Here is a 22814-nt window from a genome sequence, read left to right as displayed (position 1 = left end):
GTGATGTCTCAATGGGAGCTTCAGTAATATCATACCCTTCCTCAGCTCCAACACAACTTGTAGACACCTAAAAATGGTCAATGCTTGCGGAATCATACTTTAACATTTGCGCATTGCCTTCATTTTAGGTTTTTGCGTTGCATTAACATTTCTCCTATGATTCGCACTTGGTCTTTATCGTTTGCGAGTATCGAGTCTTTCTTCTGCATTCTTCCTTCATCTCGCCTTCGAATTTGGTCTTGTCGACAACAATCTTCAATCATGATTTTGGTCGATCTTATCCTATCGCATCAATGTGCGTGCTCATTTGTCATCATTTTGGACATCGTCAATCCTAATTAGGGTTTTGTCCTCTTATCAATCTTGTCATCTGGCGATCGATTTATCATCAATCCTTGTCATTTTCAATCTTGTCGTTTTAACGATCGATTTGTCATCGATCGTTGTCATGTTCGATCTTGTCATTTTTGCGATCGATTTGTCATCGATCGTGGTCATTTTCAATCTTGTCGTCTTGCAGTCTATTTTGTCATCTTGTCAATTTTGTCATTTTGCGATTAATTTGCCATCGATCATTGTCTGTCTCAATTATGTCAATTTGGATCAACTAGTCATTGTTCCTCGTCAATTGGCGCATTTATCAATCAAATCCTTTTATCACATTGGTCATTTATCAAATCATGATCGATATCAATTATCTTTCATCAAGACCTAATTGTCATTCTCGCATTGCTAATTCATCTTCTAGGGTTTCATGATTTAATCATTTAACCTTGTGTGTCATTTCTTCCTTTAGGATTAATAAATTATTTATTTATCCTAAGTCTTCTCATCGCAATTAAATGTTCATTTAATTGGCTAATTATTCCTCTTTTTGTGAATTAATTAATAAATGACAAATTATTAATTAATTTACCTAATTCTTAATTCCTAATTTTCCTCTTTTTCTAATTTTCTAATTTCTAATTCATCTAATTTCTATTCCCTCCTATTTCATCTCCTAATTTCATGGGAATGACATTTCAATTTGTCATAATTTGTCATAATTGACAATCAATCAATTTTGACATAGAAATTTGTCATAAATTATCAATCAACAAATTTTGCATAGAAAGTGCATAATTTGTCATAATTTGTCATAATTGACATAATTGATTTGCAATTTCCATTTGAATTGAATCATGCTAATCTTGTCTTCTCTCCAATTTTTCTATAAATTGGACGAATTTCTTCAATCAAATCCCCGGATCCCCTAATCAGATTATCGAATTTCTAATCAATCACTCTTCGAGTACTTTTGAGCAATTTTCTTACCTACTTGCTTTCAATCATGTATGTGCACTTGTAGGTGAGATCCACAACCAAACTATTTGAAGAGGAAAGAAGAACAATGGAGCCGCATGAAGGAAGCATTTGGATTTACCTCTGGTTTGCATAATCTTTTTGAATGTTTCAATTTTCATGTCTCTATTGAATGTGTTTAGGATAGATCATTGCAATTGTGCTTTCGTGATTGAGCTAATGAATAGTATGTTTATATTGTTTGTGATGTCTCAATGGGAGCTTCAGTAATATCATACCCTTCCTCAGCTCCAACACAACTATCTTGGAGCAATTCACATCTTGTATGGGCGCTATTCATGAGATTTGTGGCGTATGTGTGCCCAGATTTCATGATAAACCTGTTTTGAGTTGTGTACAGGCATTCACGAATATTGTTTTTGATCTAATGTTTCTGTTGCATACGGAATTTGCTTAGCTCTGGACGAAAACCTAGAGCCCATCCTGGACGCAAAACCAGGGCACTCTTTGATTCACAGCCAGGGGATTTGCTAGTTTTCATAGTCAAGCTGGAGGTTCGAAGTTCTACGTTTGCAGATTCGTGTTGCCTTCATCCTTTAAAACCACAAGTTCTGGACTTGCTGGACGAAGTCATTAACATCTCCCACAGCACTGGGATGCACCCTTCAACAATCCCAAGGCATGCAACACTCAATCCACAGTATTGTATTCTTCTTACAGTGACCTGTAGCTGTAGCTGAAATACACAATCTACAAACATTGGCATATGAAGGAAATCGCACTCTATATGTGCAACATCTATTGGCTTACATAAAGGCACACCATTCCGGAATCTGGTGCAAGTACAAGCGGCTATATTTGGGAGGTCACTTGGCACTTGTTTGAAATCTCAATTGCTGCCATCTTTCACAGTTATAATCAGACTTGCTTCAGATTCTGTAACAGTTCAATTCTGAGTCCATTCTATGCCTTTTTTCAAGTCTATGCAAGCAAGCAATTATAATTGGTATGTATAGAAATGGTTATACTTTATATTTATGCATAGCTGGCACCTTTTGTATGAAGTTCCAGTCTGTAACTAAGAGCAACAGAAATGAGTCAGAACGCTGCAAGCAGAAACCCTTTCATATTCAGGTGCATACAAACTGTTTGAAAAAATTCCAGGTCAAAAAACATTGGGAAAAGGAACATAAATTTGGCATTTTTATTGAGACTTTACAGTAATATCAGAGTTGCGCATCCTGCTAGCCAGAGGGTATCCGTGAAAGATGAAGACAATCCAGGAGCTCATAAGGGAAATGTTGCAAGTTTTCCTAAAATATCAGAAGAATCTCACAACTTTAATAGAGCATCTACAGATGTTGGATCCTCATTTCTCATTTGGAAAGAAAGAAGGGCAAAAGAAAATAAACTCTCCATTGCAGGGAAGGATAAAGACAACAGGAATGAACTCAGAAGAAAAATTATTTGCTTCTCATGCAAAGGAACTTGGGAGCCTAATCACCTATGCATGCATAAAGTAAGTTGCTAGAGGAAAACCCAAGGTTAAGAAAGGATAGATTGCCAAAGAGAAATAAGCAGATTGTTTAATTACCCTTCCTAGCATTTCAGTAGAGGAAGGAGCGTGCTAATGTTGAGCTTGCTGAAAATTCCAATGTCGTGATGCCATCTCTTCAAGAGGTCTGCAAGGAAATACAGGAAGAGCAATTTGTTCCTGAAGGTTTAGTTGCTGCTACAAAGATACATGCTTATAGTTTTTCTCATTACAATCAATGATAGGCCACTTTATACATCTTTATTGGCTAACCACGAAAGTGTCTAATTCTAGGTGGCAGAAATATTTGCTTGGTAGCTACGATTTGCATTGGGCATATGCTTGAATTTTTTTAACCTTGACGCTTTAGTTACATTTTAAAGATCAATGAGGCAAACAAATCTCATAAACAACTTTTTTAATACTAGTTGGTTATTAGAAGATGTTTACATTATTTGGTTATACTAAAGGCCATTTAAAGACTTATGTCTTACATACTCTATGACATACGGGGAAACCCAAAACAAGAAAAATTTAATGCAGATATGAGGAATCAAATAAATGACACATACAACAAGAAAATTAATAATCTCCAATTTTTTTTTTGATCCTCATCGTGCAAATGCCTAAATATTCACCAAAATAAATGTAGGAACTAGCTATTGTGCAGGATTTAGCTCAACTACACTCTTTGTTACAGTCGCTTATAAAATGTTGTAAGCAATCTAGAAACAATGCCTTAACATTGTTGATTGTGAAGGTTTAAACAATGTTGAGAATAATATGGATCTTTTAATAGAAATCACTTTGAATTACTTTTAATATCAAGATGTATCAAAATATCAAATAGTTATAGAAGTCTGACTTTGTTTATGGATTGATGGGAGAAACTCTTTTGTTATTGATAAATACAAAACAAAGGATAAAGTTTTTAATTGTCATTGTTTGATGCAATAATGACATCATTATTATTATACTATGTTGCTTCTGAGTAGTGGATTGTTTCCTTGTTCATAGCTATTGATTGCAGACTCTTTTTATTTCCATTTGAAAGAAACAATTGACATCTTATTCAAGTTGTTGTTTATATATAGTTGTCAATAAATCCCAAGTCTGCAAGAAATGACATTTATGTCAAGAAACAGGCAAGTGAATAATTGGTTTAACTAACATGTTACAGGTGATTTTTGAAGGGGAAGAAGGTGTCGATGAAGGGGGAGTGACTAAAGAATTTTTTCAGATTCTAGTCCGTGACCTTTTTCATGTTGATTATGGTTGGTACTTGGTAGTATTATATTCTTATTTATTATTGTGATATCTTCTGAACTACGTTTAGTCCCCAATAAGTAATCAATATGAGGAACACCTTATTGTACTTTCTTAGTAGGTTTATTATCTAATGCGTTGAAATACATATTTTTATAAATTTAAACTGTAGTAGCTATTCAAATTGTAATTACTGCAGGAAGTGCTTAGATTTCTACAACACCTATATTATTTTTTATTTTTAGTAGGGTTTCTCTCAATTTTATCGTAGGAGTTTTCTTCTATCAATATAATTGTAAAAATTCCATGAATTGAGGGATCATTTTGAGACCTTTAAAGTTGCAATATAACTTATTTTAAGAAAAGATAGATTTTCTTTTATATAATTATGGTAAGGCTCCAAACGTAAAATGTATCCATGATTCATATTGGCTAGCAAGCTCAACTCCTCAAATGTTCAAAAAATAATATCACAAAATTACATCCCTTGATCTTATCAACCTGCTCAGCCTAGAAATGTGAGAATGGTGACTAAGTGTTGAAAAGGCTCAAGAAAATTCGATGCATGATATATTTTCTGTGTTGCCAATGTTGAAGATTGGCAGTGTTGGTCATCACTTCCAGCCTAAGGAAGTGTAATGTCCCCACTTTGAAATAAATTTTAATAATAAATGGTAATAATAAAATAAAATTAAAATATAAAATAATATAATTAAATATGATTAATTAAAAATTAATTAAGTTAATGAAAAGTCAAAAGACATGAAAGGAAAAGTTGCGACTCCCTCAACAATGAGATATAAAAGGGAGAAGAGAACCTCATTTGGGAGGGGGAATAATTTGGGAAATGAGAAGTGCAGATCTGATTTAAATAATAAGTGCAGATCTGATTATGAGAGGTTGTGTCCCTTTCAAGGGCAGAAATAATGAAGAGTTACACTCTTTCAAAGGGTGCTAATGGTGAAAGGGTGTGTCTCTTGCCAAAAGGTATACATGATGAAGAGGTGTGACCTCTCCCTCACATTGAGAGATATAAAGGAAAGGAATCAAAGCATCCAATAACATCACCATGGATTGATAAGATCAGATTTGTTATTAAGTTAGAAGTAGTAACATCTTTGTTCTTGGTGGTATGCATGGGGATGAGCTGAGTATGTATGCTTAATATATGAAACCTGCTAATGTTCTTATGCAGAATTAATAGTAATATTAATATGGACTGCAATATGTATGGCAGTCATACTTAATTTCATATATATCCATAATACATAAGAAATTAGTATACTTATAGACTTATAGTCTAAATCATGTTATTACTGTCAGTATTTAAGAAGATGGGAATGAGATGTTCCAAAGGGGGGCAGTCTAAATCCAAGCAATAGGTTAAGACCCAAGATATGGTGGGGATCAGTGACCCATAAGCCTCGAGGGTATAGATCCAAGATAGGTAAGGGCTTGGATCTGTAAACTTTGAGGGAAACTATTGTATTTGGTCTCTAAGCGCTTTGGTAACATACATAGACCCTTCTCCCTTAAAACTGAAGTAGTAGCAGGGTTTGATATCTATATTAAAAACTATGAATAATGAAATTAATCATCTAATGAGGAAAATAAATAAGAAATTTGTTAATAACCAATTGAAGAATATCAATCAATTTTAGTATATTGAAATAGAGCTAGTAGGGGACATTACAGGAAGACAAATATGTAAGTGGCCTAATCAATCTAATCGACTAAGAGGGATTGTTGATGCTATGGTCAGATTCCTTCAGGCTGACATAGACAACATTAAGGTTGTGATAATATTTTGATTATATAATATAATTATATTTATTGTGATAATATTATTATTGAGAGATAATATAATTATATTATTATATGATAATATAATATTATACTATTATTATGAGATAAAATAATTATTATATTATTATGTGGTAATATAATTATATTATAAATATATTGTATAATTATTATATTGCATGATAATATAATAATTATTATATTGTTATTAATAATATAATTATTGGAGACCAACTCGGAAAAGTGGCGACCCTTGGTGAAGGTATAAAGGAAGAATAAATCTTCCTCCCTAAAGTAATTGATTAAAAAAAAAGACATGATATACTCAAAATTTGTATACCTCAATTCAACATGGTATCAGAGCGGCAAGTAAGTCTTGGGCCATGAATTATGCTGGAGTAAACAGTTGATCATTTATGATTAGTTGATGAGGTCTTGCAGATCAACAACAATTTTGCTTGAGTTTGGCCCTTGAAGATCTTTGTAGCGACATGTTTATGCCCAAGTCCGATGCATTTTTGTTTTGGTTTGAGGCAGTTTTAAGTGATCGCGTTTTGCATGGAAGGCCAGGCTCATTCTTGGTTAATATTGCTATGTGACAATAATGCTGATTAAAATCGCAGTCCTAAATGGATGATTTCGCTGAACCTGGCAATATTGATTAGTGGCAAATTCTAAATCGCCAGCCATGAATGCCAATTCTCCAATCGAAGGGAGTTTGCTGAGCAAATTCGTAATTTGAAGATGAATTCGCAATTTCCAAATGAAGTCGCTGTGGCTTATATGATTTGTATTCACTTTTGGTTTATAACCTTGGCACCACCTAAAGATGTATTCATTGGTCCCTTCTTTTTGGTTCAAATACAATTCTTGATCATCAAATTCAAGCTTGAGGCTTTGTCGATGTCACTTCACCATGCCGATGATGTCAAAGACGTTATCAATATGAGATCGTAGCAAGAAATGGAATTATTGATGTCTCGGAGATAAAATTGTTGTTGTCCAAGGGAATTTCGCTAATGTCAAAGTCAAAATCGCCACCTTCAAATAATCAAAATTTGATCAAGACTTGAATTGATGGGGTACATGTTGGTTGTGTGCCAATCGATCATGGACAAACAAAGGCAAGTCGATCAAACAAAATTTGAAGATTGTTAATGAAAGTTTGATCAACGTCATATCTCACCTGCCTGAGCCCGCATTATAGTTCACATGTTCGGCCTCGTTCGTGGTGATTCAATCTTCATATCCAATCGACTTCATTCATTACCAAGGACCTCGCCTGCTATCTTGTTCGATTGGAATTTATTGTGAAGATCTCGGTTAGGTTCCATGGAGCTTGCAATGCGCAGTTTGTTTGGTTGTATGCATTGAATACATTGGAAGGTTGTACTTATCTTTAGCAAGGCCGTGTAATCTCATACCACATGAGCTTCCTTCAACCTTTCACAGCTTCGTATCTAAATCACATGGTTTGAAAGCTAAATCAAGGGTCTTGTTTGACCGACATTCTCTAGAGCATGTGCATTTTATGCTACGATTCATGAGGTCTTTTGGTGAGTGGCATCAAAGGTGCAAATTCATCCTTGGTATTGCACGCATCCTCTCACATGCTTTACTTGGCCTAGAGCTATTGCATTGTGTAGATCCGGCGACAACAATATCTCCACCTCGCAGGTCGTGGTACATCACAGGCACAGGGAGAGTCTTTTCTTCCTACTGCTGCCCTTGGTTCTTGAAGCCCTTGGTGCAGTGGGCTCACGAAGTCAGCATGTTCTTCATTGGGTGGCTTCTTTGATTGGTCGCAGGGAGATTGACTTCCTATTTGGAGGCATGCATTTATGTGGTTGGTCCATCGCTCTGTAGTGGTGGCATTGAAGGTGGCTTATGGAGGTAGTGGTGTGAGTTGCTTGATCTCAGCTCACAATGGCTCGTGGTTATATATGGGGATGATGTGTAAATGCAGGGTACATCATCGAGTAAAGATGATACATCATCGGGAAAAGTTATGGTAGTAAGTGTGTGTGAAGTTTAAAATGAAAAACTTAATACTGTGAAAAATAATCGAAAGTATAAAGGAGGATACTGCTGCATATATGTGCTGAAATTGTAATATATAAAATATAGTGCTAGATGAGATTTGTGAAGTGTTGATTACATGAGTATTGAATTCTGATTTGAGAAGAAGACTATAACGAAATATGTTACAGATTACTAGAGGATAGTGTGATCAGATTATCTCAAAGATGGAGAAGAGTTTGTGGGGAAAAAAATAAAATAAAAACAATTGTGGATATGGTGTGTGTAATAAATATAAGATGCGAATGTGGAAACAAGCATCAATGAAGAGAATCAGATCTAAATTACAGACAAAGCATAATTACAAGTAAACTAGTATGAGTATAGCATAATCTGCATTGATTATTGTATGAGCATCGAAAGATGAGGAAAAGTGAAAGGCTGAGATCGGTGGATGTCAGTGAATTGTTTATTGTCACCATAATACCGGTTTAAAGAAGAGGGTTTGTGGAGGAAAAGATTGAATTATCCATCATTCGTTGAAGAAGCATCTCGGGCCTTCCTATCACTCCCAAGGTGGAGGTATATAGCTTTGGCTTGACGTTGTTGGAAATTATCTCTAGCCGAAAAAATCTGGATTTAAAGGTGGAGCAAAGTAGGTTGTACTTTTCTACCTGGGCTTCATTTCAGCTTTAGAGGGAGCAACTAACAGGATGTGCTTTGGTTGACATCTGAGGATCTTGGTCATATTGGTTCATAGGGAGTGGACCATGTCAAGATGGTTTCTCTAGTGATCAGTCAAAGGACTATGATTCATGGGATGGAGTCACATGGCCTTTATGCTGACTCCTAGGTCATGTTATTTCTGGATAGATGAATACTTGGTGAGCTTGGAATACACCAAGAGTAATGCAGACTCCAACCTTGTATTTCATGGAAGGTCAAAGCATGTGGAGATCAAGCATCACTATGTTGGAGACATGGTGGAAAGGTATGCTATTCACTAATGTATTCTTCTTTTCAAAAGATGTTTTAAAGTGTAAACTCTTGTGATTACATTTCTCTTTGAGAGAGATTTAAGGAGAAAGCCCTTATCTACACCCTCTGATATGGTTCATGGTGGATGTCATGTGTGTGACTCCATGACAATTTTGGTTCAGTGCTTGATGAGCCCTTTGTGAAAATTATTGTGAGGTGACGATCTCTCAATAGTGAACACTTGTACATCTGATCATTATCGTAAGGTGACGATCTTAGGATATTGATTGATCATACCATTATGATGGATATCATGGGACGTGATATCATGTATATGTCATAATGGTTTATATCTCTAGTAGTAATATCTATGGATATGCCATAATGGTGGATATCATGAAACGTGATATCCATGGATTAGCCATAATGGTGGATATTACATAAAGAGGTATTCATGGTGGATTTCATGTGACGTGAAATTCGTGGACATGTCATGTAGTAATATCTTTAGATATACCTTAATGGAGGATATCATGTGAAGTGATATCCATGGATAAGCCATAATGGTGGATATTACATAAGGAGATATCTATGGTGGATATCACGTGAAGTGATATCCATGGATATGCCATAATACCTGATATCACTGTGAGGTGATATGATATCACAATGAGGTGATAAGCTTCCTGCTTGCTCATGAGTACAATAATTGTGTTGGTCATATCGATGAGGTGATATGTCGTGTAGCTAGAAGTATCCTCCCTAGCTGAGAGGGAGTGTTGAAGATTGGCAGTATCGGTCATCACTTCCAGCCTAAGGAAGACAAATATGTAAGTGGCCTAATCAACCTAATCGACTAAGAGGGAGTGTTGATGCTATGGTCAGATTCCTTCAGGTTGACACAGACAACATTAAGGTTGTGATAATATTGTGATTATATTATTTTGTGATAATATAATTATATTTATTGCAAAGAAACGGGACTCGGACTCGGTTCGGACTCGGCAAGGCCGACTCGGACTCGGACTCGGGACTCGGCGTCAGACTCGGCTCCGGACTCGGCTGGACTCGGGAAAGTGAAAAACTCAAGAAATTTAGAGATTTTTAAAGATTTAAAACTTGTTTCAGACACCCTTTATTGAATACACCTTAAAGACACAAAAACATCATTAAACTCGGCTCATTTGATTACATACACAAGTATACATCAATCACATAAGCATAAACGCAAATTGTAGCTGAAGAAAATAAGAAACATAGATATATAAATATTGTCAAATGTATACAATATTACAAAACTCATGGAATAAAAAATCCATGTCATCATATTATCATCATCAAATGTTTCATACAAATACCAAAGGTAAATAGTAAAACTAAATACAACTACAAGTGTACAAGCCTATGGCTGAGATGGCCGTGCACCCTCTCGCCCTGGCCCCCTGCGAAGGCGTTTAAAGTAGGTCCTGGATGATTCAGCAGCCATAGTTGCTCCCCGTGACACCATGCCATGCTCACCAACATCAGGAACGACTGTGTCATGCTCACCAACATCAGGAACAGCTGTGTCACTCCGAGTCTCAGTATTTCCTGTCTCTGCTCCTCCTCTGCCATGGCTATACCCTCAGCCTCTATATCTACCTGGTCGATCCAATCAATGTCATCATCACTAAATACAGCTGTAGGAGTCCCAGGAGCTGTCTGATTCTCATTGGCCCACTCTGCTTCAAGATCAACCTCAGCTTGAATGATAGGAGACATGTCAACTGTTGCATTCTTTCTCATTCTCAGGCGGAGGTTGTAGTGAACAAAGACGAGATCATTCATCTTCTCCACAGATAATCTATTGCGCCTCTTGGAGTGTATGTGCTCAAACATACTCCAACTGCGCTCACAACCTGATGCGCTGCATGGTTGGCTCAAGATACAAATGGGCAACTTCTGAACATTTGGTGTCTCTGGGCCAAAAAAGTTCCACCAATGATCTGAGTTTGAAATGAGAAAAATAAATAAAATTAGGTAGGTTCCGGAAGTAGGTGTTAGGGGAGTAGGTGTAGAAATGTAGGAAATAGGGCAGGAGGTAGGAAACTTTTTGGGGGAGGGAGGCAAGGAGGGGTCTCACTCATGAACTCATTTAACAAGTTACAATATAGTATTGAATAAAACTAAAATTAAGCCTAACAATTTATTTTTACCTGGCATCATAGTTGTTCTAGCGTGTTTGGCGACAGGACGAGAGAAGGTCTCCCCTTGTGCATCTGAGAACATCTGTAGCTCTCGAAAAAGGTCTATCTGAGAAGTACCGACAGGTCCCATCTTCTCCATGATTGCATATAGCCCATTAAGGACCTCCGCATCAGCCTTGAAAGAAGGGATAAAACGGAATGCCAGATTTAGATAATAGGCTGCTGCATGGATGGGCCTATGTAGCTGATGATGCCATCTCCTATCAATGATCTCCCAAATGGGACCATACTTGCTCTCATCTGCTCCATAGATGAATTTGATGGCCTCCTTCGCCCTATCCATGCCCTCATATATATAGCCCATTGCGGGCTTATCTCCATCCGCAACTCGCAACAAAACCACCAAGGGCTTAACAAACTGCAAAATTGAAAATATTGTGTAATTTAGAAAAATGAGCAAATAAGAGAATACATATAATAACTTATAAAACATGAAGCTAAATTGTAGAATTTATAAAAAAATTACCTTCACTATCTCATCACAAGGGACCCAAAAGCCTTGCTCATCAAAAATGTAGTCTGCCATCTCTATCCCTGCAGGGGTGGTAGCATAGGATGAGGAAGACCACTCCTCACCAACAATCATACGTCTCAAGGTAGGCTTAGACCTAAGCATGGACTACAATGTGAGGAAGTTTGTGGCAAATCTTGTGATTCCTGGACGATGCAACTCCTTCTGCTCTGTGTATTGTCTCATAAGAGCCAACACCCATGAATGATTATATACAAATTTGCAGACATTTCTTGCCCTTTCTACACATCTCTTGACCCATGGGATTTTTCCAATATCCTCCAACATGAGGTCAATGCAATGAGCAACACATGGAGTCCAAACTATAGATGGGTGCCTCTCCATCAATAGTCTACCTGCAGCAACATAATTTGTTGCATTGTAAATTGTAATTAATGGAGGTACAAACTACAAGATAGTAATTAATTTGCAAACAAAATTAGTTTGTAATCAAAAGTTTACCCGCAGCAACATAATTTGCTGCATTGTCGGTCACCACCTGTACCACGTTCTCCTCACCCACATCTTCAATCACCTCCTCTATCTGCTCACATAGGTAGGTGGCATTCTTGCAATGGGCGGAGGCATCAATGGACTTGATGAAAACGGTGCCCCCTGAAATAAAAAAATAAAGCTAGGTCAATGATCATTCAATAAACCATTAGATAAAAAATAAAAAATTAAAGACTATATGAAACTAAAATTAATCAATCACCTGCGGAAGAAACAAGAAAATTAAGGAGAGTTCTATTTCTCCTATCCGTCCAACCATCAGTCATGATGGTGCAACCTTTAGTGCTCCGTATGTGGCGTTGTTCATCTAAATCCTTTTTCACATCATCCACCATTTGAGACAAAATGGGTCCCCTCAAATCACTCTCACTAGGGGCTTTGAACCCTGCCCCGCATATGGTAATGACACCAACCATTTGTTGCCAATAAGGAGACCTGTCACAAAGAAACTCAATGAGATAAGTTAAGTATAAAAATTCAATGAGATAAGTTAAGTATAAAAATTAAAACAATCAAAGTTATCAAACATAAAAGTAAAACATTCACCTGGCTACAAAGAATGGAATACAGCTGTAGCTCCAAAACCTACCAATTGCCATTTTAGCAGCATCATGGACCTCCTTGTTCCAACCCATGCCCTCAAGTGACGGTTGGGACCCAGGAGTAGTGCGAGGCACAAAGAAGGAATCCAACCTAGATTTACGAATCCTAGGTCCAATGGTAACATTCCCACTATGACTACTAGTGGTAGGAGCATGAGAAGTGGCGGTGGCAGTGGCACTGCCACTTATAGAAGCAGAAGCAGAAACGGAAGCACCAGCAGTAGCAAACTGAGTGGGACGATATGGAGGTAAGGAAGAAGGGCCTCCAACACAACCTAACTGTGTCCCTCTTCCTAAAACTGTCTCTCTCCCAATGGCCGCTCGATCCTTCTTTTGTTTCTTTTTTCTTTCAATCTCCTCAACCATTACATAACAATCACGTATGGCCTCAGAGACTGCTTTTAGGCATGGTTCGGCATCATGTCCACGCACACCAGCAATATGGTATTTCAGCCTATATATACCTCCATGGAATATTGTTTTGCAAAACATACATTTTGTTTGCCCCTTTCCTTGCCCTGGAAAATCCTCATGATATTTCCAAGCAGGGTCCTTTCTCATGGGGGGTCTAGAAGCCGAAGTAGACATTTTAGGATAGTTTTGTGAAAGTTGAAGTTGAGGCAAATAATAAAGTGAAGTTTGCTGCAATAAAACATTACAAATACAAAATAAAATTAATACATACATTCAAAAAAACTAAAGTAGGGTTTGTAAATTTTTTTTTAAAGAAATTGTAGGGTTTGTCAAACCCTACAATTTAAAAAAAATAAAATTTACAAACCCTACATACAGCCCTACATAGTACAACTACATACTACATGCTACATACAAATTACAAACATACAAAAGATCTTGCATACAAGAAAATGTAAAACTTTCAAAATAAATGAATAGAAAAAGGAATTTTTGCATATAAGAAACAAAATAATGTTAAAAAAAACAATCTTACCTCTTACAACAAGCTTGAAATGAGCTGCAAACTCTTCCTATCCAACTCTTGATGCACCAAATCGAAACACAATGTAGCTCTAATGTGAAAAATTGAAGAAAACTTGAGCTTCCTCCTTGCTGGTTTTTCTTCTATGCACCCTTGTTTTTCTTCCCAACTCACTTTACTCTTCCTTTTTTTGCAAGTGAATGAAATGAAAGTCACTTTTAGGGCTAGAAGACAATTAACATTAAAAAATGGATTTAAAAAAACTTTACAAACTATTTTTTTTTTGACTTTTTATTTGCTGCCAATGTCGGCTGAGTCCAGGGCTCGGGACTTGCCGAGTTTGGCGATTTTGGGCCAAAATCGCCAACTCGGCGAGTCTGGCGAGTTTAGCCTCCAGACTCGGCCGAGTTCGAGTCCCAGCCCCTGGGGCTCGTTTGGCCTGACTCGGACCCGGACTCGCCGAGTTTAGGCGATTTCAGGCGAGTCTCGTTTCTCTGATTTATTGTGATAATATTATTATTGAGAAATAATATAATTATATAATTATATGATAATATAATATAATTATTATACTATTATTATGAGATAATATAATTATATTATTATGTGGTAATATAATTATATTATAAATATATTGTATAATTATTATATTGCATGATAATATAATAATTATTATATATGGTTATTAATAATATAATTATTGGAGACCAACTTTGAAAAGTGGCAACCCTTGGTGAAGGTATAAAGGAAGAATAAATCTTCCTCCCTAAAGTAATTGATTAAAATAAAAGACATAATATACTCAGAATTTGTATACCTCAATTCAACAGCAAAAAGAATTTACCGAACAAAATCCATACATATCTTCCTATTAATCAATCTGCATCTAAGTTTGATGCAAAGATCAATAAGTTGGTATCACTAGCAATACTTAAATGGAACATCAATTTGGAAGGCTACATTAAGACACTTCAAGTTTGCAATCCAGACAAATCATGATTGTTAAAGTCCATCTGGAAACTTAGGCCATTTCATACTTTCAAGCATCAGTGTACCGTTATAAATTCAATTGAGAACTACCTATTTAGACATGAAACTTGTTTAAAACCATTATTGATGACTAATTGCCTTGCGTAGAGGATTTGAATTTCAGAGTTAACGAGAGAAATATATAATTGAAATAACATAGAAACCATATAGTGCAATGACACCATTTACATCTTTTGTTTTCAAAAAGTTTCAAGTGACATTTGTTGTTGTATCTTGGTGCATGGACACCATTTATATTTATTTTAACAAATTTTATTATTCAAGAAGAATTTGTTTAATTATATAAAAATCCACCTATGTTTATTGATCAGAGTATTTAAGAGAGGAATTTATTTCTAGATACAAGCAGAGAAGCAAACTAAAATGTATAGTTTCTGTTTAGGCATGATAATCTAAAAATATGTAATTTTTTGTGATGTCCCCACTCTAGTCAATCTCTATGACTAATGGGTTAGCCTATTATTTTGGACTCTCGTAGGCTAATATTCTGAGGTTCCAATGCCCCGCTTTTCTGCGGAGGAATGCGAACCCATGCTAGACACCCAAAGACTTTGAAATGTCTCACAATCGGTTCCCTACCAGCCCAAGCCTCAAAAGGAGTAATACCCGTCAAAGCTTTGTGAGGAACCCGATTTTGGATGTGTGTAGCACAACTAATAGCCTCTGCCCAAAAGGCGGGATCAAGAGATCGTGCATGTATCATGCAGCTAGCCATTTCCTTGAGAGTTCTATTCTTACGTTTTGCAACTCCATTCTGTTGTGGAGTGTAGGCAACTGAATGCTGAAGATCAATCCCCTCAAATGTACAAAAATCCTCAAGTCTTTTGTTGACATATTCCCTTCCATTATCTGTGGGAAGGATCTTGACCACTTTATCTGATTGCTTCTCCACATGAGCCTTGAAGTCTAGAAATCTGTCGAACACTTCACTCTTATGAACAAGAAAATAGACCCAAGTGAAGCGGGAGTAGTCATCAATGAAGGTGAGGACATAACGTGACCTACTAAATGAAGGTGATGGAAATGGACCTGCTAAATCGCTGTGAACAAGTTGAAGAACTTCCAAAGCTCTCCAAGCTTTCCCCTTATCAAACTTCTCCTTGGGATGCTTGCCCATGGAACATCCTGAACGTACACCGTCTGAAAACTGATTCGAGGTAGACCTGTGAGCATGTCTTTAGTGCTAAGCTGCTGAAGATAGCGGTAGTTGAGGTGACAAAACCGCTCATGCCATAGCTTGCTTTTTGAATTTGAATGAGTAAGCAAGGCCATAGAAGGAGAACTTGGCACAAAGTGGGAGAATGAATAAAGCCTTGAATTGTCCACGTGTGTATCTTTAAGCAACTTTTCCATGATGACTCATCACGCTGCCCAACTGAAAACTAAACCAAACGGAAGTACACACAACTTTGAATTCACCCAATAGGTTGGCAAGATCCAAGCTCTAATACCACTGAAATAGCCCTTGCTTATTCTGCCCTTAATTTTTAGTTTTGATGGATTGGCATTTTTGTCAAATGCTTGACATGCAAACCCCAGAATTCTGATTTTTCTGGGTTTGATATGAATTTCTGAGTTTGTTGTTTGAATTTTGGATTGATTGTGTTGCAATTACATGTACCAAATAAGAGAGAACATACCAAACAACTTAACAATACCAAAGGAACCCTTTATTGGTGAAATATGAGGTCTGATTACAAATAATTCAGGTATTTATTAGACTATAACAACAAGTACAAACATCAAGTATTTGAGTGTTCAACAATTACTACACACCCAGATGATGCATAATTCCAATGGCAATGAGATGAGCAATGTAGAAGACCCTATGATGATGAAACAAACTCAAATCTGGACTCCAACAAGTTTGAGATTTTTGTAGATAACTGGAAGGTCTGAAACACAATGCTGATTGCAAATTTGGTGATGCCAAACTCTCCAAAATCTCCTCCAAACCCTAGCACAACCTAGCAATGAAAATACTAACAAACCTTTGCTCAAACAAATCTAAACCTGCTGGAAGCACTGTTCATGTTACTGTAGCAGCACTGTTCATGTCATTGTAGCAGCATTGTTCACGTTACTGTTCATGGCACTATTGATATCACTGCAAATAAGCCCGAAAATGAATTCTGAATGAATCCACCTCTTCAAGGAATGTTGGGGTTTCGTCCAACCTTCCAATCTCTAGGGAGTTTTCGTTCCTAGAAGTCTGCTCTACTGTTGAACCTCTTCTCTAGAGCTCAAATCCAATTTGTTGTTGTGAAAATGAATGATTGGATGCGAAAATGAAGCCTCCTCATGTTCTTTTATTGACTCCAAACCCTAATCATAGCTTAGGGTTTCAATACTTTATTTTAATAAAGTTTATTAAACTTTATTCTTCTCCACCTTTTTATTTACCGAAATTTTAATAAAATAATGTCTCCTCAAGATTTGTGTTAGAAATTGGGCTCATAATGTATTTAATAATTTTTTATTTATTTATGTGTTAATACCCTTCAATGACCCCCTTTTTAAAACAACTTTATCTCAGTAGGACATGGGTCCTTTAATAATTTATTATAAAGTGCCATTATTAATCACTTCATTTTATTTTATTAAATATTAAAGCCAATACTTCGATACTTATTTTTATTCAAACCACATCACTTGACCATCCTAAACTGAAAATTGATAATGCACGTTCCATCCCGGTGATGTCCAAATATAGCAGGCAAACTGACAGTCCCTTCCTAAAAAATAGGGATCCTCCCTCAAAATTAGGAATTGCAACCCAAGCCTCCAGAATGTTCCCTGAGGTCTCTTGATGCGTTTCGGTCAACTCCCAGTCAATCCCTAAAATTTAGGAACCCCTTTTAAAAAATAGGAGACTGTCTCAAACTGCCCAAAATGGTTTATAAAGCTCATGTGTAGCTCCAAACCTCCAAATGGGTCCCCTATCCACTCTGCTGCTGGCCTATCAGAACCCTAATGAGATGCTCAATTGCCTGTCAACTAGAGAGGGGACATTACAGCTCTTACTCCAGCACAGGGTCTATGCTTCTTTCTAACATCAATATAATCCCTCAATGAAAGAGAAGCCTAAAACTTTGATCCTCCATTCATCCAATCTTGCATAAACAATCTTGCAAATTTGCTACTTGGGGTTCATTATCAACCTATGGATGAGCCCTAGGTGGAAAGATAGGCATAAGAGGTCTAGAAGCTATGTTCTTGTTTGCTGACTTGCATTCCCACCATGAACTGAGTTTTCTCTTTGACCATTATTACCTTCATTATTGCATCTAGTATTTGCATCATTCACATTATTTGCACCCACATTTACTCTTGACTGTCATCCCATTAACTCTGTCAACAATCCCAAGCGCTGATTTGTTTCCTATGCTCTCAACTATGCACTCTATGCTCTCTACTTTGCAGCATGTTTCCCTCTAGCAAGAGCATCCATCAAATATTGGAAATGTTATTCTCCTCGATCCCTAGGATTTGTAGGAACACCCATGTTACCCGTGCTCTAGTCCTTATATTACCCTATGTTCTTCTACATCCATGTTTGTATTAGACTTGTTTCTACAAGTGTTATAGTGATGTGTCAAAGGTCGCTGATCCAATCTTGACACATCACTGCTCTATCATATTGAACCCTTTAGGATGGCAAGATACACTGCTTTGATAGCACTGTAACATACACTTGTTTCTTTTTTTTTTCTTTTTTGGTTTTTGAGTCTTTGTTGTTGTAGAGAGATGCAAAATATTTGTTTAACAATACTAAAACATGCATCAATATAATTACTCAAGAAATGACTATATACAAAAAACTCCTCGAGAAGATAGAACTCAAATTCATTTTCATAATAGACAGTACAATATATCATCAAAATGGGAAATACCTAGTGTTTTGCCAATAAAGTGTAATTCAATGCATTGCAGAAATAATAGACATGACAGAATACAACATGACAGAATATAAAGAAACTCAGATCTTCATTGATTCATAATAATGTCAGTACAATGACGATGACCATACTAACCTTGTCTCCATGACCAAGGACTCGCTAATATATAAAGGTGACCGGTCAGTTACCCGGTGTCAACTGTTGACAACCGACGGGTTAACTGCTGTCATTAACTCTAATTACATTAAATGTCTTATTGCTTAATTACCCGACAACATCATCCCCCCCCAAAAAGAAATGTCGTCTCCGGACGACAGACAACAAAATGGGAATGATATGCCTACAACAGATAACAACTACGAACCCCACAAAATAACAACTACACATAGACTACTGAGGGGGTAAGGGAGGCGTCCCTGATGGTGGAGGGGTTGGGGCTGCTACTGCCAACTGCTCTCGAAGCTGTACCACCTGGTCGGTCCGGTATCGGAGGTCCTGCTTAGCCTGCAACTGCCGCTCCTGGGAACTCCTCACTCGAAACACTGCCTCCATCAATTCCTGATGCTTCGCCTCCAACTCGACTGCCAGAGTAGCAACTCTCGATTTTGCTGAGGCTCTCTCATTTGACTGCACTGCCAACTCTGCCTTCACGACACTCAATTCTCCTCTCATGGTGGCGAGGATCTCATCAGTACTCCTAGCATGGGTGCGCTGCTACTCTAACTCTGTCTCCAATGCAGGGATGCGAGTGGCCAACTCCTCCTAAGCCCTATCCGCCCTGAGCCGAGTCTCTCGAAGCTCGAGATACCTATCTTGTACAGCCTGCTCAATCCGTCTGACCACAGACTGTGTCTGACTCCCTCCGGCCACCTCCTAGCTCTGCCACTCTGCTCGCATCTCGGGAAGATCAAGCGTCGGCCATCCATGTTGCTCAAAACATTGCTGAAATGCCACTGCTACTCCAGATGTAGCAAATGCAAGGAGTCTCCGCAAAGTGAGCTGTCCGATAGACTCCTCTATTGTCGAGGCAACCAGTAACTGAACCTCCTCCTCCATCCTGACTAAGAACTGCACCATGGTTGTGGGTCTCCCTTCTCCAATCTGTCCAACCTGATGCTGCTGCTGCGGTGTCTTTCTATCGCCCTTCTTTCTAGTGCCACTGTCCAAGTCAATAAACCCTGGAGGTGAAGGAATACAAGGGTAGGAAGGTGTGGGTGGTGCCTGATTGCGTGGGGATGAAGGTAGAGCCGCATATCTATCTAGCCATGAATCGACATCGTCCCCCGCCGACGTCTCCTTGACCGTCCTCTGGGCCTCCTCTATCCTAGGTTCCGTCAGGATGACAGGCATGCGTACTGGTGCACTTGCTGGTGTTGTCATCTTGGCTGTGACTGGCGATGGCTGGACTGGTGGAGGCCGAGGATGCATCTGACCAAACCCAGGTATGGGGATGGTAGAGATGGTACCCACTGTGACTCCAGATGATGCCAATGGTCCTCCCTCTCCTCCGACGGTCAGGAATGCTGGAGTAAATACTACCTAGCCGGTCGTGCCAGCTCCCCCTCCAGGCATTCCACAATGCCCCCTCGGTACACTTGCCAACGATACTGTTTGAGTGGTGGGGGTCTCTTGCGGCGGTATTGGTTTCTCGGTCTGTGAAAACCTGAAGGTGCTATCTTCCTCTGAATCATCCGACCCCTCACTTTCCTCCTCACTAGTGCCATGTCGTCCTGAATCCATGTCACTGGGCGACACCACTATGTGGACCTGTCTCCTCTTCCTGCTAGTCTGTCCCTCGGCAGTAGTCAAAATATCCAGCTCTGACCGATAAAATATAGCTGGCTTAAGGGAGTCGATGCTATCCCGCGGCTGCCATCCTCTACGGTGTGGTGGCACCTGTACCCGCACGGAATCTAAAAATAATCCGATAGCGTGATGTGACATAAAATACTTTATGTTTCAGCATCATACAGTCGTGGGCTCTGTCTGATAGTAGACTGGCCCAATCATACACTGTGCCCTTTCTGAGTCCTGTCATCAATGTGATCATAGGTACTGTCGCGTCCGACACTTTGTTGGCGCCAGTCAGCCTGCTCTATACTACGTTAAGTAAACATTGCCAGATGCCAGATTTTAAAAATGTCTTCTTCAGACCTCTTCCCTTCGGATTCAGAATGCGACTCCATTCTTCTGTAGTCAAGTTGTCCCTACACATTTCTGTTAATAGCTGGGTTCTTCTTTCCTCAGACAACTTTGTTACCTTTTTGTCAATCTTTTTACCCTTGTCAGGAATGCCAAATACTCTCTCAAAATCATCAGAGTTAAATGAAACAATGATGTCAATGTGTTGGAAATTGAATGAGGATGTGCGAAGTTCAGGATCATATGTTTTAATCATTTGTCGTAGGCAGGGTTCGAATTCCTTAATATTAAAAATGGGCATCTGAATAGCATCATGGACCCTAGCTTTTGCTAATTCAATTTTTACCTCAATATCTGACGGGCTCGTGGCATTTTCCCACCATTACCTGCACACCGTTCCAGCCAAACCCTCGAATAGAATTGTATCTGCGGTGACCTGCGTAACTCTTCCCTTTCCTGCATCCTGTGCAATTGCTTTGCCCTTGTCTTGGTTGCCCATTGCTACAACAGGTTTCTTTTTGGCTTCCTTCTTGGTTTGCTCTTCTCTTTCTTGCAATTTCTTCCTCCAGTCTAGCTTTTTCAATTCCCTAGGTTCAGTCGCCATTAATCAAAATAAAATAAAAATTCCTTGTCTGGGGTTCGATTTGTAATTGTTTCGAGCCTTAACTGTCTTTCGTTTTGTACGGATTTGCCTTGCTAATGTGGTACGGCTGATTTGATTGTACAGCTATCACCCGACAATTTTCTAACTGGCAAGTAGCTGATTTGTCCGTACGGACGTCTTTATAACTTGACAATTTTCTAACTGGCAATTTCCTGAGTATTCATGCCATATAAAACACTTAATGACAAAAAAAAATAACTTTAACTTTTTTCTCTACATCCCTTTTTTTCTTTTTTTTTTTTAAAACTCAATACCGTGCATCCGTACAACAGTACGGTTTTTAAAAAAATATATAAATATATATTTTTTAAAGTTCAATTCCCTACATCTGCACGACCTTTTTCTGTACGATCGTACGGATTTTTAAATTTTTTTTCTTTTTTTATTTTAAAAAAATTCCATACCGTACGGCCGTACGAACCCACTGTACTGTTATTTCCGTACGACAATATATTTTTTAATTTTCCTTTTTTTTCCCTACGACACCGTACGGGGTCGTACGGACCTACTGTACGGTCATTTCCATACGACCGCACTTACCTGTCCACCTGGGTGGACCTCGTCTCTTGCCTCCGTTGGTGATAGATTTTCAACTTGGAGCCATTTACAGCCTCAGGCACCTCCATCTCGTCCATCGTCCACAGCTTGATGGCTCCGTTCGCACCACCTTCGCGAATCTTAAAGGGACCTAGCCATTTTACCCTGAACTTGCCTGGCTTAATTTCATTTTGACCATTAAACTTCAATACCAATTGCCCCGGGGTGAACTGCATCCTTCTTAAATGTTTGTCGTGCTAGGCTTTCCGTCGTTGCTGAGCTGTCTCCGTCACCCACTGTGCCATCGTCCGTCTTTCATCCAACTTATTCAGGGCGTATAGTCTCTCTCGGAGGCTTTCCATGTTGCCTAACCTGTTGTCAATGGCAATTCTGAGACTTGGCACCATGAATTCCACTGGCACCACAGCCTCCTGGCCATACATTAATTGGAATGGTGTTTGCCCAGTGGTTACCTTGTAAGTTGTTCGGTACGCTCAAAGTACCGACGGTAGACACTCCTCCCAGTCTTCCTTCTCAACCTCGCAGGACTTATAAATTATTGACACCATGATTTTGTTGGTCGCCTCAGCCTGGCTGTTTGCCCGAGGATAGTACGGACTTGATAGAGAATGGAAAATTTTGAATTCGGTTGTCAACAGCCGGATAATGTGGTTTACGAAGTGCCCTCCTCTATCACTTGTCAACTGTATGGGTATTCCGTACCGGATGATAATCTATTCATAAATGAATCTCGCCGTACTAACGGCGGAGTTGTCTGCCAAGGCCCTCACTTCAACCCATTTGGTCAAGT

The 22814-nt window shown here is 38.4% G+C and overlaps 1 protein-coding gene and 1 long non-coding RNA gene across 6 annotated transcripts in view; one reads left to right on the top strand and one right to left on the bottom strand.

Annotated features, from left to right (window-relative positions):
• The window catches only part of LOC131066540 (uncharacterized), a 275016-nt gene that overhangs the window by 178856 nt on the left and 73346 nt on the right, over positions 1-22814 (top strand). For all 5 annotated transcript variants that reach the window (XM_058001323.2, XM_058001322.2, XM_058001321.2 and 2 more), the window contains one exon: positions 4017-4110. In XM_058001323.2, the coding sequence (XP_057857306.1) occupies positions 4017-4110 (94 nt within the window). The remainder of the gene's footprint in view (positions 1-4016; positions 4111-22814) is intronic.
• LOC131874579 (uncharacterized) lies at positions 11408-12344 on the bottom strand. The gene is made up of 3 exons (XR_009371927.1): positions 12122-12344; positions 11615-12015; positions 11408-11506 (listed from the first exon to the last, which is right to left on the bottom strand). It is a non-coding gene; the product is annotated as an uncharacterized LOC131874579 (long non-coding RNA).

Source organism: Cryptomeria japonica, chromosome 3, assembly GCF_030272615.1.
Source record: "Cryptomeria japonica chromosome 3, Sugi_1.0, whole genome shotgun sequence".
In the NCBI taxonomy this organism is placed as follows: Eukaryota; Viridiplantae; Streptophyta; class Pinopsida; order Cupressales; family Cupressaceae; genus Cryptomeria; species Cryptomeria japonica.
Note: the sequence above shows the minus strand (reverse complement) of the source record. Positions and strands in the feature narration are given on the sequence as shown.